Source organism: Tachyglossus aculeatus, chromosome 25 (genome assembly GCF_015852505.1).
Source record: "Tachyglossus aculeatus isolate mTacAcu1 chromosome 25, mTacAcu1.pri, whole genome shotgun sequence".
Lineage (NCBI taxonomy): Eukaryota > Metazoa > Chordata > Mammalia > Monotremata > Tachyglossidae > Tachyglossus > Tachyglossus aculeatus.
The window spans coordinates 25,162,208-25,176,815 of NC_052090.1; the positions used below are offsets into that span (position 1 = coordinate 25,162,208).

General features: G+C 46.7%; 1 protein-coding gene across 2 annotated transcripts in view; it reads right to left on the reverse strand.

The window, feature by feature from the left end:
• Nucleotides 1-14,608, reverse strand: part of STAU2 (staufen double-stranded RNA binding protein 2) — a 104,611-nt gene that overhangs the window by 21,807 nt on the left and 68,196 nt on the right. For both annotated transcript variants that reach the window (XM_038766720.1, XM_038766719.1), the window contains exon 11: nt 3,005-3,213. In XM_038766720.1, coding sequence (XP_038622648.1) covers nt 3,005-3,213 — 209 coding nt within the window. The remainder of the gene's footprint in view (nt 1-3,004; nt 3,214-14,608) is intronic.

Here is a 14,608-nt window from a genome sequence, read left to right on the forward strand (position 1 = left end):
ATGAACAGTAAGCGCTCAATAAATACAATTGAATGAATGAATGAACAGTAAGCGCTCAATAAATACTATTGAATGAATGGATGAACAGTAAGCGCTCAATAAATACGATTGAATGAATGGATGAATGAACAGTAAGCGCTCAATAAATACGATTGAATGAATGGATGAATGAACAGTAAGCACTCAATAAATACGAATGAATGAATGAATGAATGAACAGTAAGTGCTCAATAAATACGAATGAATGAATGAACAGTAAGCGCTCAATAAATACAATTGAATGAATGAATGAACAGTAAGTGCTCAATAAATATGAATGAATGAACAGTAAGTGCTCAATAAATACAATTGAATGAATGAATGAATGAACAGTAAGCGCGCAATATGATTGAATGAATGAATGAACAGTAAGCGCTCAATAAATACAATTGAATGAATGAATGAACAGTAAGCGCTCAATAAATACTATTGAATGAATGGATGAACAGTAAGCGCTCAATAAATACGATTGAATGAATGGATGAATGAACAGTAAGCACTCAATAAATACGAATGAATGAATGAATGAATGAACAGTAAGTGCTCAATAAATATGAATGAATGAACAGTAAGTGCTCAATAAATACAATTGAATGAATGAATGAATGAACAGTAGGCGCGCAATATGATTGAATAAATGAATGAATAGTAAGCGCTCAATAAATACAAATGAATGAATGAACAGTAAGCGCTCAATAAATACAATTGAATGAATGAATGAATGAACAGTAAGCGCTCAATAAATACAATTGAATGAATGAATGAACAGTAAGCGCTCCATAAATACGATTGAATGAATGAACGAGCAGAGACGGTTGAAGAGCCACGGGAAAGGGAGAGGGGTGGTGGGAAAACGCCAGAGTTTCCACCCCAAATGGCCACACGCGCCATATTGGTTCCGTTCGTCCCCCGTATGCCTCATGCCGCTCCATATTGGTCCCACTCGTTCCCCAAATAGCCCCGCGTCCCATAGGGTGGCCATTCGTTTCTCAAATGGGCCGCCGGGCCGTAAGGGCTCCAATCGTTCCCCAAACGGCCACAGGCGCCATATTGGTTCCGTTCGTCCCCCAATTGGCCACCCGCGCCATATTGGCTCCCATCGCGCCCAGTAGGCCTCGTGCGCCATATTGGTTCCACTTGTTCCCCAAATGGGCACACGCGCCATATTGGTTCCGTTCGTCCCCCAGTTGGCCACAGGCGCCATATTGGTTCCGTTCGTCCCCCAGTTGGCCACCCGCGCCATATTGGTTCCGTTCGTCCCCCGTATTCCTCGTGCGCCATATTGGTTCCACTCGTTCCCCAAATAGCCCCGCGTCCCACATGGGTGCGATTCGTTTCTCAAATGGGCCGCCGGGCCGTACTGGCTCCAATCGTTCCCCAAATGGCCGCACGCGCCATATTGGTTCCGTTCGTCCCCCGTACGCCTCGTGCCGCGCCATATTGGTTCATTCGTTCATTCATTCAATCGTATTTACTGAGCGCTTACTTTGTGGAGAGCACTGTACTAAGCGCTTGGCAAGCAAGTTGGCAACATATAATAATGATGATGGCATTTGTTAAGCGCTTACTATGTGCAAAGCACCGTTCTAAGCGCTGGGGGGGTTACAAGGTGATCAGGTTGTCCCACGGGGGGCTCACAGTCTTCATCCCCATTTCACAGATGAGGTCACTGAGGCTCAGAGAAGTGAAGTGACTTGCCCAAGGTCGAGACAGTCCCTACCCAACAACGGGCTCACGGTCGAGAAGATACAAATTCATCAGGTCTGACACAGCCCCTGTCCCCCATGGGAAGGTGGGCATCCAGGTTGTACTTCCCAAGCGCTTAGTACAGTGCTCTGCACATAGTAAGCGCTCAATAAATATGATTGAATGAATGAATGAATCAGAGGGGCCGTACTGGTTTCCTTCGTTCCCCGAACGTCTCCGCCCATCAAGCGGCGCTCAGAACAGTGCTTCGCGCACAGTAAGTGCTCAATGGATTGGAGAAGCAGCGTGGCTCAGTGGAAAGAGCCCAGGCTTTGGAGTCTGAGGTCATGGGTTCAAATCCCGGCTCCGCCAACTGTCAGCTGGGTGACTTTGGGCCAGTCACTTAGCGTGGCTCAGAGGAAAGAGCCCGGGCTCTGGAGTCCGAGGTCATGGGTTCAAATCCCAGCTCCGCCACTTGTCAGCTGTGTGACTTTGGGCAAGTCACTTCACTTCTCTGGGCCTCAGTTCCCTCATCTGTCAAATGGGGATGAAGCCTGTGAGCCCCCTGTGGGACAACCTGATCACCTTGTAATCTCCCCAGTGCTTACAACAGTGCTTTGCCCATAGTAAGCGCTTAACAAATACCACCATTATTATTATTATTCCCCAGGCCTCAGTGACCTCATCTGTCAAATGGGGATGAAGCCTGTGAGCCCCCCGTGGGCCAACCTGATCCCCTTGTAACCTCCCCAGCGCTTAGAACAGTGCTTTGCACATAGTAAGCGCTTAACCAATACCACCGTTATTATTATTATTCCCCCGGCCTCGGTGACCTCATCTGTCAAATGGGGATGAAGCCTGTGAGCCCGACAACCTGATCACCTTGTAACCTCCCCAGCGCTTAGAACAGTGCTCGGCACACGGTAAGCGCTTCATAAACAGAGAAGCAGCGTGGCTCAGTGGACAAAGCCCGGGCTTTGGAGTCAGAGGAAATGGGTTCAAATCCCGGCTCCGCCACTTGCCAACCAGTGCGACTTCGGGCGAGTCACTTCTCCGGGCCTCAGTTCCCTCATCTGGCAAATGGGGATGAAGACTGGGAGCCCCCCGTGGGACAACCTGATCACCTTGTAAATTCCCCAGCGCTTGGAACAGTGCTCTGCACATAGTAAGCGCTTACTAAATGCCATCTTTATTATTATTATTATTATAATAAATGCCATTGAAAAACCAAGCGGAGCCCCTCACTGCCGTTCCGGGGCGGCTCCGTTCCCGGCCGTACCTGGAAACCCTGGATGCCGGCGAGGTACTCGAGCTGTTTGGCCGGCTGCAGGGCCGGGCCGCTGGGAGAGGAGCCGTTGAGGAGCAGTTCCCGGGTCCGGGGGCAGCCCGGGAAGCCCGGGAAGCCCGGAGAGCCCGGCCCGGCCTTGTGGCGGCTGGCCTCCATCTCTTGGTACACGTCGGGCGACAGGTGCAGGATGCCCTTCGGAGCTGCAAACGGAAGCGAGGACCTTGCTTAAGAACAGTAACCATGGCATTTCTTATTATTATTAACATTATTAATAATAATAATGGCATTTATTAAGCGCTCACTATGGGCCAAGCACTGTTCTAAGCGCTGGGGAGGTTACAGGGTGATCGGGTTGGCCCACGGGGGGCTCACAATCTTCATCCCCATTTTAATAATAATAATAATAATGATGGCATTTAGCACTTACTATGGGCAACGCACTGTTCTAAGCACTGGGGAGGTTACAAGGTGATCGGGTTGGCCCACGGGGGGTTCACAATCTTCATCCCCATTTTAATAATAATAATAATGATGGCGTTTATTCAGCGCTCACTATGGGCAACGCACTGTTCTAAGTGCTGGGGAGGTTACAAGGTGATCGGGTTGGCCCACAGGGGGGCTCACAGTCTTCACCCCCATTTTACAGATGAGGGAACTGAGGCCCAGAGAATAATAATAGTAATAATGGCATTTATTCAGTGCTTACTATGTGCAACGCACCATTCTAAGCGCAGGGGAGGTTACAAGGTGATCGGGTTGGCCCACGGGGGGCTCACAGACTTCATCCCCATTTTAATAATAATAATAATGATGATGGCATTTATTCAGCGCTTACTATGGGCAACGCACTGTTCTAAGCACTGGGGAGGTTACAAGGTGATCAGGTTGGCCCACGGGGGGCTCACAATCTTCATCCCCATTTTAATAATAATAATAATGATGGCATTTATTCAGCGCTTACTATGGGCAACGCACTGTTCTAAGCGCTGGGGAGGTTACAAGGTGATCAGGTGGCCCCACGGGGGGCTCACAATCTTCACCCCCATTTTAATAATAATAATAATAATGATGGCATTTATTAAGCGCTTACTCTGGGCAATGCTCCGTTCTAAGCGCTGGGGAGGTTACAAGGTGATCAGGTTGCCCCACGGGGGGCTCACAGTCTTCATTCCCATTTGACAGATGGGGAACTGAAGCACAGAAAATAATAATAGTAATAATGGCATTTATTCATGCATTCATTCATTCATTCAATCATATTTATTGAGAGCTTACTGTGTGCAGAGCACTGTTCTAAGCGCTGGGGAGGTTACAAGGTGATCAGGTTGGCTCACGGGGGGCTCACAGTCTTCATCCCCATTTTAATAATAATAATAATGATGATGGCATTTATTAAGCGCTTACTATGTGCAAAGCACTGTTCTAAGTGCTGGGGAGGTTACAAGGTGATCGGGTTGGCCCACGGGGGGCTCACAGTCTTCATCCCCATTTTAATAATAATAATGATAATGATGGCATTTGTTAAGCACTTACTATGTGCAAAGCACTGTTCTAAGCGCTAGTGGGGAAGATACAAGGTGATCAGGTTGTCCCACGGGGGGCTCACAGTCTTAATCCCCATTTGACAGATGGGGAACTGAAGCACAGCAAATAATAATAGTAATAATGGCATTTATTCATGCATTCATTCATTCATTCAATCGTATTTACCGAGCGCTTACTATGTGCAAAGCACTGTTCTAAGTGCTGGGGAGGTTCCAAGGTGATCGGGTTGGCCCACGGGGGGCTCACAGTCTTAATCACTATTTCACAGATGAGGGAACTGAGGCACAGTGAATAATGATAAGTAATAATGGCATTTATTCATTCTTTCATTCATTCAATCATATTTATTGAGCGCTTACTGTGTGCAGAGCACTGTTCTAAGCGCTGGGGAGGTTACAAGGTGATCAGGTTGGCCCACGGGGGTCACAATCTTCATCCCCATTTTAATAATAATAATAATAATGATGGCATTTATTCAGCGCTTACTATGGGCAACGCACTGTTCTAAGCGCTGGGGAGGTTACAAGGTGATCAGGTTGGCCCACGGGGGGCTCACAATCTTAATCCCCATTTTAATAATAATAATAATAATAATAATAATAATAATAATAATAATAATAATGGCATTTATTCAGCACTTACTATGGGCAACGCACTGTTCTAAGTGCTAGGGAGGTTACCGGGAGAGGGCAAGGCAACGGAATCGTATCGCTTCCCTGCGCGTGACTCAAAGAAAACCATATAATAATAATAATTTAATCCATCCATCATGGGTATTCATTGAGCGCTTGCAATGTGCAGAGCACTGTGCTAAGTGCTACAGAGAGGGCAAGGCAACAGAATCGTATCGCTTCCCTGCGCGTGATGCAAAGAAAACGGTATTCCTGTCGAGCAAGGTAGGGCGGCATTTGGAAGGAAACCAATCCACTGGAAATGCTGTGGTGACGGTGAGGGTGCAAAGCACTGTTAATAATAATAATAATAATAATTTAATCCATAGATCAAAGGTATTTATTGAGCGCTCGTGATGTGCAGAGCAAGGTAGGGCGGCATTTGGAAGGAAACCAATCCGCTGGAAGTGCCATGGTGACGGCAAGGGTGTAAAGCACTGTTAATAATAATAATAATGATTTAATCCATCGATCAAGGGTATTTATTGAGCTCTCGCGATGTGCAGAGCACTGTACTAAGCGCTAGGGAGAGGGCAAGGCAACGGAATCGTATCGCTTCCCTGCGTGTGACGCAAAGAAAACCGTATTCCCGTCGAGCATTCGGAAGGAAACCAATCCGCTGGAAGTGCCATGGTGACGGCAAGGGTGTAAAGCACTGTTAATAATAATAATAATGATTTAATCCATCGATCAAGGGTATTTATTGAGCTCTCGCGATGTGCAGAGCACTGTACTAAGTGCTAAGGAGAGGGCAAGGCAACAGAATCGTATCGCTTCCCTGCACTTGATACAAAGAAAACCGTATTCCCGTCGAGAGTTCGGAAGGAAACCAATCCGCTGGAAATGCCGTGGTGACGGTAAGGGTGCAAAGCACTGTTAATAATAATAATAATAATAATAATAATAATAATAATTTAATCCATCAATCAAGGGTATTTATTGAGCACTCGCCATGTGCAGAGCACTGTACTAAGTGCTATGGAGAGGTCAAGGTAGCAGAATCGTATCGCTTCCCTGCGTGTGACGCAAAGAAAACCGTATTCCCGTCGAGCATTCGGAAGGAAACCAATCCGCTGGAAATGCCATGGCGATGGCAAGGGTGTAAAGCGCTGTTAATAATAATAATAATTATAATAATAATAATAATAATTTAATCCATCGATCAAGGGTATTTATTGAGTGCTCACAATGTGCAGAGCACTGTACTAAGTGCTAAGGAGAGGGCAAGGCAACGGAATCGTATCGCTTCCCTGCACGTGGCGCAAAGAAAACCGTATTCCCGTCGAGAGTTCGGAAGGAAACCAATCCGCTGGAAATGCCGTGGTGACGGCAAGGGTGCAAAGCACTGTTAATAATAATAATAATGATTTAATCCATCGATCCAGGGTATTTATTGAGCGCTCGCCATGTGCAGAGCACTGTACTAAGTGCTAGGGAGAGGGCAAGGCAACGGAATCGTATCGCTTCCCTGCGCGTGACTCAAAGAAAACCGTATTCCCGTTGAGCATTCGGAAGGAAACCAATCCGCTGGAAATGCCATGGTGATGGTAAGGGTGCAAAGCACTGTTAATAATAATAATTTAATCCATCGATCAAGGGTATTTATTGAGCGCTCGCGATGTGCAGAGCACTGTACTAAGTGCTAAGGAGAGGGCAAGGCAACAGAATCGTATCGCTTCCCTGCACGTGACGCAAAGAAAACCGTATTCCCGTCGAGAGATCGGAAGGAAACCAATCCGCTGGAAATGCCGTGGTGACGGTAAGGGTGCAAAGCACTGTTAATAATAATAATAATAATATTAATAATTTAATCCATCAATCAAGGGTATTTATTGAGCACTTGCCATGTGCAGAGCACTGTACTAAGTGCTATGGAGAGGTCAAGGTAGCAGAATCGTATCGCTTCCCTGCGTGTGACGCAAAGAAAACCGTATTCCCGTCGAGCATTCGGAAGGAAACCAATCCGCTGGAAATGCCGTGGCGACGGCAAGGGTGCAAAGCACTGTTAATAATAATAATAATAATGATAACAACAACAATAATAGTAATACTGTTAATAATAATAACAACAACAACAATAATAATACAGTGCTCCGCACACAGTAAGCGCTCAATATATACGACTGGATGAAAGGGCGACTTTTCCATAGTAATACTGTTAATAATAATAACAACAACAACAATAATAATACAGTGCTCCGCACACAGTAAGCGCTCAATAAATACGACTGGATGAAAGGGCGACTTTTCCATAGTAATACTGTTAATAATAATAATAACAATAATAATAATACTACAGTGCTCCACACAGAGTAAGCACTCAATAAATACGACTGGATGAAAGGGCGACTTTTCCCAAAAGCAGGACGGTGACCGCGGCTTAAAAAAATGTTCTGAGCCCAACCGAGTCCCGCAGATGTCCGCTTCACTGACGCAATAATTCTTAAAACAAACATTTCACATGCTCTCTCGGCCGTTTCAGTGTTTTTACACGATCCACCCAAATATCCAACCGCCGTCCGGAACAATAGTTTGGACCCCTTCCAGATGACTCAACCTCCTAAATGTTAAAACAACCAACAGGCAGCAGCTTGGGGGTGAACTGGCCGGCGTAGTACGTGCCATATTCCCAGATTATTTTAATATCTTTTCACGGGGCCGGGGGGGGGGGGCATTAGATTAAGATCCCTTCCTTCCCACCCTTCCCGTTTTTTATTCGCGTTTGAGACTCCCAACGGGTGCGGAATCCCTCGAAACTCGGATTTGGGGGAAGTTGGTGGCACGTTCGTAAGCGCCACGCGAAGGACGTTCATTCATTCATTCATTCATTCGTTCAATCGTATTTATTGAGCGCTCACTGTGCGCAGAGCACTGTACTAAGCGCTTGGGAAGTCCAAGTTGGCAACATCTAGAGACGGTCCTTACCGACGGCGCGCTCGCAGTCTAGACCTTTGGTGGGTAGGGACCGTCTCCATCCGTTGCCGACTTGTCCTCCCCGCCTGTATATATGTTTGTACGTATTTATTACTCTATTTATTTTATTTGCACATATTTATTGTATTTATTACTCTATTTGCACATATTTATTCTATTTATTTTACTCTACATGCTGCCAACTTGGCCTTCCCAAGCGCTTAATCCACTGCTCGGCACACAGTAAGCGCTCAATAAATACGACTGAGTGAATTTTGTGAAGATTTCTGCCGGCTGCTTCGTCTTCCGACAAAGAAAAATCACGCATTTTGATCTCGCTTTGGACGGCCGCTTCGTCTTCCGAAAGAGAAGGATCACGCATTTTGATCTCGTTTTGGACGGCCGCTCCGTCTTCCAAAAGAGAAAGATCACCCATTTTGATTTCGTTTTGGACGGCCGCTTCGTCTTCCAAAAAACAAAAATCACGCATTTTTATCTCGTTTCTGACGGCCGCTTCATCTTCCGAAGAAGAAAAATCACGTATTTTAATCTCATTTTTGACGGCCGCTTCCTCTTCATTCAACTGCACTTACTGCGGGCACGGCACTGTACTAAGCGCTTGGAAAGTGCTTCCCAGACTGAGCCCCCTCCCCACAGCACCTGTATATATGTATATATGTTCGTACGCACTTATTACTCTATTTATTGATTGATTTTATTTGTACATATTTAGTCAATCAATCAATCAATCGTATTTATTGAGCGCTTACTGTGTGCAGAGCACTGGACTAAGCGCTTGGAAAGTGCTTCCCAGACTGAGCCCCCTCCCCACAGCACCTGTATATATGTATATATGTTTGTACGTACTTATTACTCTATTTATTGATTTTATTTGTACATATTTAGTCAATCAATCAATCAATCAATTGTATTTATTGAGCGCTTACTGTGTGCAGAGCACTGTACTAAGCGCTTGGAAAGTGCTTCCCAGACTGAGCCCCCTCCCCACAGCACCTGCATATATGTATATATGTTTGTACGTACTTATTACTCTACTTATTGATTGATTTTATTTGTACATATTTATTCAATCAATCAATCGCATTTATTGAGCGCTTACTGTGTGCAGAGCACTGTACTAAGCGCTTGGAAAGTGCTTCCCAGACTGAGCCCCCGCCCCACTGCACCTGTATATATGTATATATGTTTGTACGTACTTATTACTCTATTTATTGATTGATTTTATTTGTACATATTTATTCAATCAATCAATCAATCGTATTTATTGAGTGCTTACTGTGTGCAGAGCACTGTACTAAGCGCTTGGAAAGTGCTTCCCAGACTGAGCCCCCTCCCCACAGCACCTGTATATATGTATATATGTTTGTACGTACTTATTACTCTATTTATTGATTGATTTTATTTGTACATGTTTAGTCAATCAATCAATTGTATTTATTGAGCGCTTACTGTGTGCAGAGCACTGTACTAAGCGCTTGGAAAGTGCTTCCCAGACTGAGCCCCCTCCCCACAGCGCCTGTATATTTGTATATATGTTTGTACCTACTTATTACTCTATTTATTGATTGATTTTATTTGTACATATTTATTCAATCAATCAATCATATTTATTGAGCACTTACTGTGTGCAGAGCACTGTACTAAGCACTTGGAAAGTGCTACCCAGACTGAGCCCCCTCCCCACAGCACCTGTATATATGTATATATGTTCGTACGCACTTATTACTCTATTTATTGATTGATTTTATTTGTACATATTTATTCAATCAATTAATCAATCAATCGTATTTATTGAGCGCTTACTGTGTGCAGAGCACTGTACTAAGCGCTTGGGAAGTGCAAGTTATTCCATTTATTTTATCTTGTTAATACGTTTTGTTTTGTTACATATTTATTCTATTTATTTTCTCTTAATACGTTTTGTTTTGTCGTCCGTCTCCCCCTTCTCGACTGTGAGCCCGCTGTTGGGTAGGGACCGGCTCTAGATGTCCATTCATTCATTCAATCGTTATTTATTGAGCGCTTCCTGTGTGCAGAGCACTGTACTAAGCGCTTGGGAAGTCCAAGTTGGCAACATCTAGAGACGGTCCCTACCCAACAGCGGGCTCACAGGCTAGAAGGGGGAGACGGACAACAAAACAAAATATATCCCCAGCGCTTAGAACAGTGCTTTGCACATAGTAAGCGCTTAACAAATGCCATCATTATTATTATATTAACAAAATAAAATAAATTGGACTTCCCAAGCGCTTAGTACAGTGCTCTGCACACAGTAAGCGCTCAATAAATATGACTGACTGAATGAATGAATAAAACATTTATTTTATTTGGTCTATTTATTTTATTTGTTTATATGTTTTGTTTTGTCTTCCGTCTCCCCCTTCTAGACCGTGAGCCCGCTGTCGGGTAGGGACCGTCTCTAGATGTTGCCGACTTGGACTTCCCAAGCGCTTAGTACAGCGTTCTGCAGACAGTAAGTGCTCAATAAATACGACTGAATGAATGACTGAAAAGTAAGCACTCAATAAACACGATTGAATGAATGAATGAAAAGTAAGCACTCAATAAACTATTTATTTTATTTGGTTTATATGTTTTGTTTTGTCATCTGTCTTCCCCTTCTAATAATAATAATAATTTTGGTATTTGTCAAGCGCTTACTATGTGCAAAGCACTGTTCTAAGCGCTGGGGAGGATACAAGGTGATCAGGTTGCCCCATGTGGGGCTCACAATCTTCCGACTCATTTTCCAGATGAGGGAACTGAGGCCCAGAGAAGTGAAGTGACTCGCCCAAAGTCACCCAGCTGACAATTGGCGGAGCTGGGATTTGAACCCACGACCTCTGACTCCCAAGCCCGGCCTCTTTCCATTGAGCCATGCTGCTTCTCCAATGGCATTTATTAAGCGCTTACTATGTGCCAAGCCCTGTTCTAAGCACTGGGGAGGTTACAAGGTGATCAGGTTGTCCCACGGGGGGCTCCCAGTCTTCATCCCCATTTTCCAGATGAGGGAACTGAGGCCCAGAGAAGTGAAGCGACTTGCCCGAAGTCCCACAGCTGACAATTGGCGGAGCCGGGATTTGAACCCATGACCTCTGACTCCAAAGCCCGGGCTCTTTCCACTGAGCCATGCTGCTTCACTTATTGGACTCCCCATGTCACAGAAAACAGGCAGTTAAGGAATTTGTCCAATCTGCATTTACCAAAGCTTCCAAAATGTTTATTCTGGTGAAGAAACCACCACCAAAAAGCCACCTCGGGGTTCTTCAGGAGATGCGGCCACGTTTTAATAATAATAATAATAAATGATGGCATTTATTAAGCACTTACTATGTGCAAAACACTGTTCTAAGCGCTGGGGAGGTTACAAGGTGATCAGGTTGTCCCCCGGGGGGCTCGCAGTCTTAATCCCCATTTTACAGATGAGGGAACTGAGGCCCAGAGAAGTGAAGTGACTTGCCCAAAGTCACCCAGCTGACAATTGGTGGAGCCGGGATTTGAACCCATGACCTCTGACTCCAAAGCCCGGGCTCTTTCCACTGAGCCACGCTGCTTCCCGGTTTCATCCCTCATGGCATTAGTTAAGGGCTTCCTATCTGCCAGGCACTGTACTAAGCGCTCGGGTGGATCCAAGCTAATCAGGTTGGACACAGTCCCTGTCCCAAATAGGCCTCAGCTGACGAGTGGCGGAGGCGGGATTAGAACCCATGACCTTTGACTCCCAGGACCGGGCTCTAGGATTCATGGGGAAGCGGCGTGGCTCAGTGGAAACAGCCCGGGCTTGGGAGTCAGAGGTCATGGGTTCGAATCCCGCCCCCGCCCCTTGTCTGCTGGGTGACCTTGGGCCAGTCACTTCACTTCTCTGGGCCTCAGTTCCCTCATCTGTGAAATGGGGAGGAAGACTGGGAGCCCCATGGGGGACAACCTGATTTGCTGTGTGCAAGGCACTGTACTAAGTGCTTGGGTGAAGCTACTTCAGTTCCCTCATCTGTACAAGTGGGGATTAATAATAATGACGGCATTTATTAAAATAATAATAATAATAATGGTATTTGCTAATAATAATGATGATGGCATTTATTAAGCACTTACTATGTGCAAAGCACTGTTCTAAGCACTGGGGAGGTTACAAAGTGATCAGGTTGTCCCTCGGAGGGCTCACAGTCTTCATCCTCATTTTCCAGATGAGGGAACTGAGGCCCAGAGAATAATAATAATAATAATGACGGTATTTGTTAAGCGCTTACTATGTGCAAAGCACTGTTCTAAGCGCTGGGGAGGTTACAAGTTGATCAGGTTGTCCCACCGGGGGCTCACAGTCCTCATCCTCATTTTCCAGATGAGGAAACTGAGGCCCAGAGAATAATAATAATAATAATGACGGTATTTGTTAAGCGCTTACTATGTGCAAAGCACTGTTCTAAGCGCTGGGGAGGTTACAAGGTGATCAGGTTGTCCCACCGGGGGCTCACAGTCTTCATCCTCATTTTCCAGATGAGGAAACTGAGGCCCAGAGAATAATAATAATAATAGTAATAATGATAATAATAATAATAATAATAATGATGATGGTATTTGTTAAGCGCTTACTATGTGCAAAGCACTGTTCTAAGCGCTGGGGAGGTTACAAGTTGATCAGGTTGTCCCACCGGGGGCTCACAGGTTTAATCCCCATTTTCCAGATGAGGTAACTGAGGCCCAGAGAAGTGAAGTCTTTTAGACTGTGAGCCCACTGTTGGGTAGGGACTGTCTCTATATGTTGCCAATTTGTACTTCCCAAGCGCTTAGTACAGTGCTCTGCACACAGTAAGCGCTCAATAAATACGACTGATGATGATGAAGCGCCTCGCCCGAAGTCACCCAGCCGACAAGTGGCGGAGCCGGGATTAGAACCCACGACCTCGGACTCCAAAGCCCGGGCTCTTTTCCACTGAGCCCCGCTGCTTCCCAGTTGGGAATCCGGCCTCCCGGTTCACCTTTGCCGGCCACCTCCATCCTATTTTTAGCCCGACGGGGGAGGCGGAACGAGGCGACAGCGGTGGGCCGCATCGCCTCCGAGGGGCACGGCCGACCTGGTTTTCCCGCGAGCCGCCGGACGCGGAGCCTTTTGTGTTTTTCCCTTCGACTGCCTCGTCAGTCATCCGTAAAATCTGGCTTTTTATGTGCGTGCCGAGCCCGAAAAGGCCCCGCGCTAAATCCAACGGGTCTCACGTTACAGAGTCCCGAGCGACTGAACTTGGAGGGGAAGCCCCCCGAGGTGCGCGCCCCCAGAATTCAGGCTCCCGGGGGGCGGAGAGGCACCTTCGGCCGGACTTTCCGGCCCGAGGAGCGCTGGATCGGAGGGAAAAACGCTTTTTTGGACACGGAAGACTCCTCCTTACGACCTGCGGGCCGGGAATGCGACGCGGAGGAGCCGGGCTGGGTAATCGCTAACACTTGCGAGACCGCACTAAACCTTGGTCGTAATTCCTACGCCTGGAATCTCCCAAGAAAACGCGGAAAAAAAAAAATCTTCCCTTCCAGAAATTAAACGCAGGTGGTTAGGCCGGGCCTCTCCCTCGCCTGCCCTTCCCGGCCCAGGTGATGCCGGCAGAAATGGGATTAACGAGATTTTTCTCGTCTCGTAAAACAGGTTGGCGTTCCCGTCTCCTTGGGGAAGTCTGCCCATGTCCCTCGAGGTCTCTCGGGCCTCCCGGGGGAAGCGCGAGACTGTTGTTAATAATGATGGCATTTGTTAAGCGCTTACTATGTGCAAAGCCCTGTTTTGAGTGCTGGTAAGAGACGCTTCGGCCCGATGGGAAAGACGTGACGGTTGTTTCGTCGTCTTGGCTTCGCCCGGAGGGCGCGTGACTAGGCCGCTGACCTGAAGACGGAGTCCGGCCACCCGGACTCGGTGCCTGTAGAAATGTCAAAACTTTGGGGGCAAGGGATTCATTCATCCAGTTGTATTTATTGGGCGCTTACTGTGTGCAGAGCGCCGCACTAAGCGTTAGAGAAGTACAATTCAGCAAGGCGGGGAGATGGAGGGGGAAGAGGAGGAGAAGGCGAGAGGGTGGGGAAAGGAGGGCAGGGAGAGAAAAGAAACGGGAGGGGAAGAGGGAGAGAGGAGGGGGAGAAAGGGAGAAAGGGAAAAGAGGAAGGGGAGGGAAAGGAGAGCAGGAGAAAAGACAAAGGAGGGAAAGGCAGACGATGGGAGGGGGGAGGGAGAAAGGGAGACAGGAAAAGAGGGAGATGGAGTGTAAGGTCAAGAGGGAGAGAGACAGAAGGAGAGGAAGAAAGGGAGACAGGAAGGGAAGGAGGGCGGAAGCAAAAGAGGGGGAGAGAGAGAAAAGGAGACAGGATGTGAGGGAAAGAAGGAGAGTGAGAAGGAGAGGGAGAAGGGGAGACAGGAAAAGGGGAGATGGAGTGTAAGGGAAAGAGGGGGAGAGAGAAGGAGAGGAAGAAA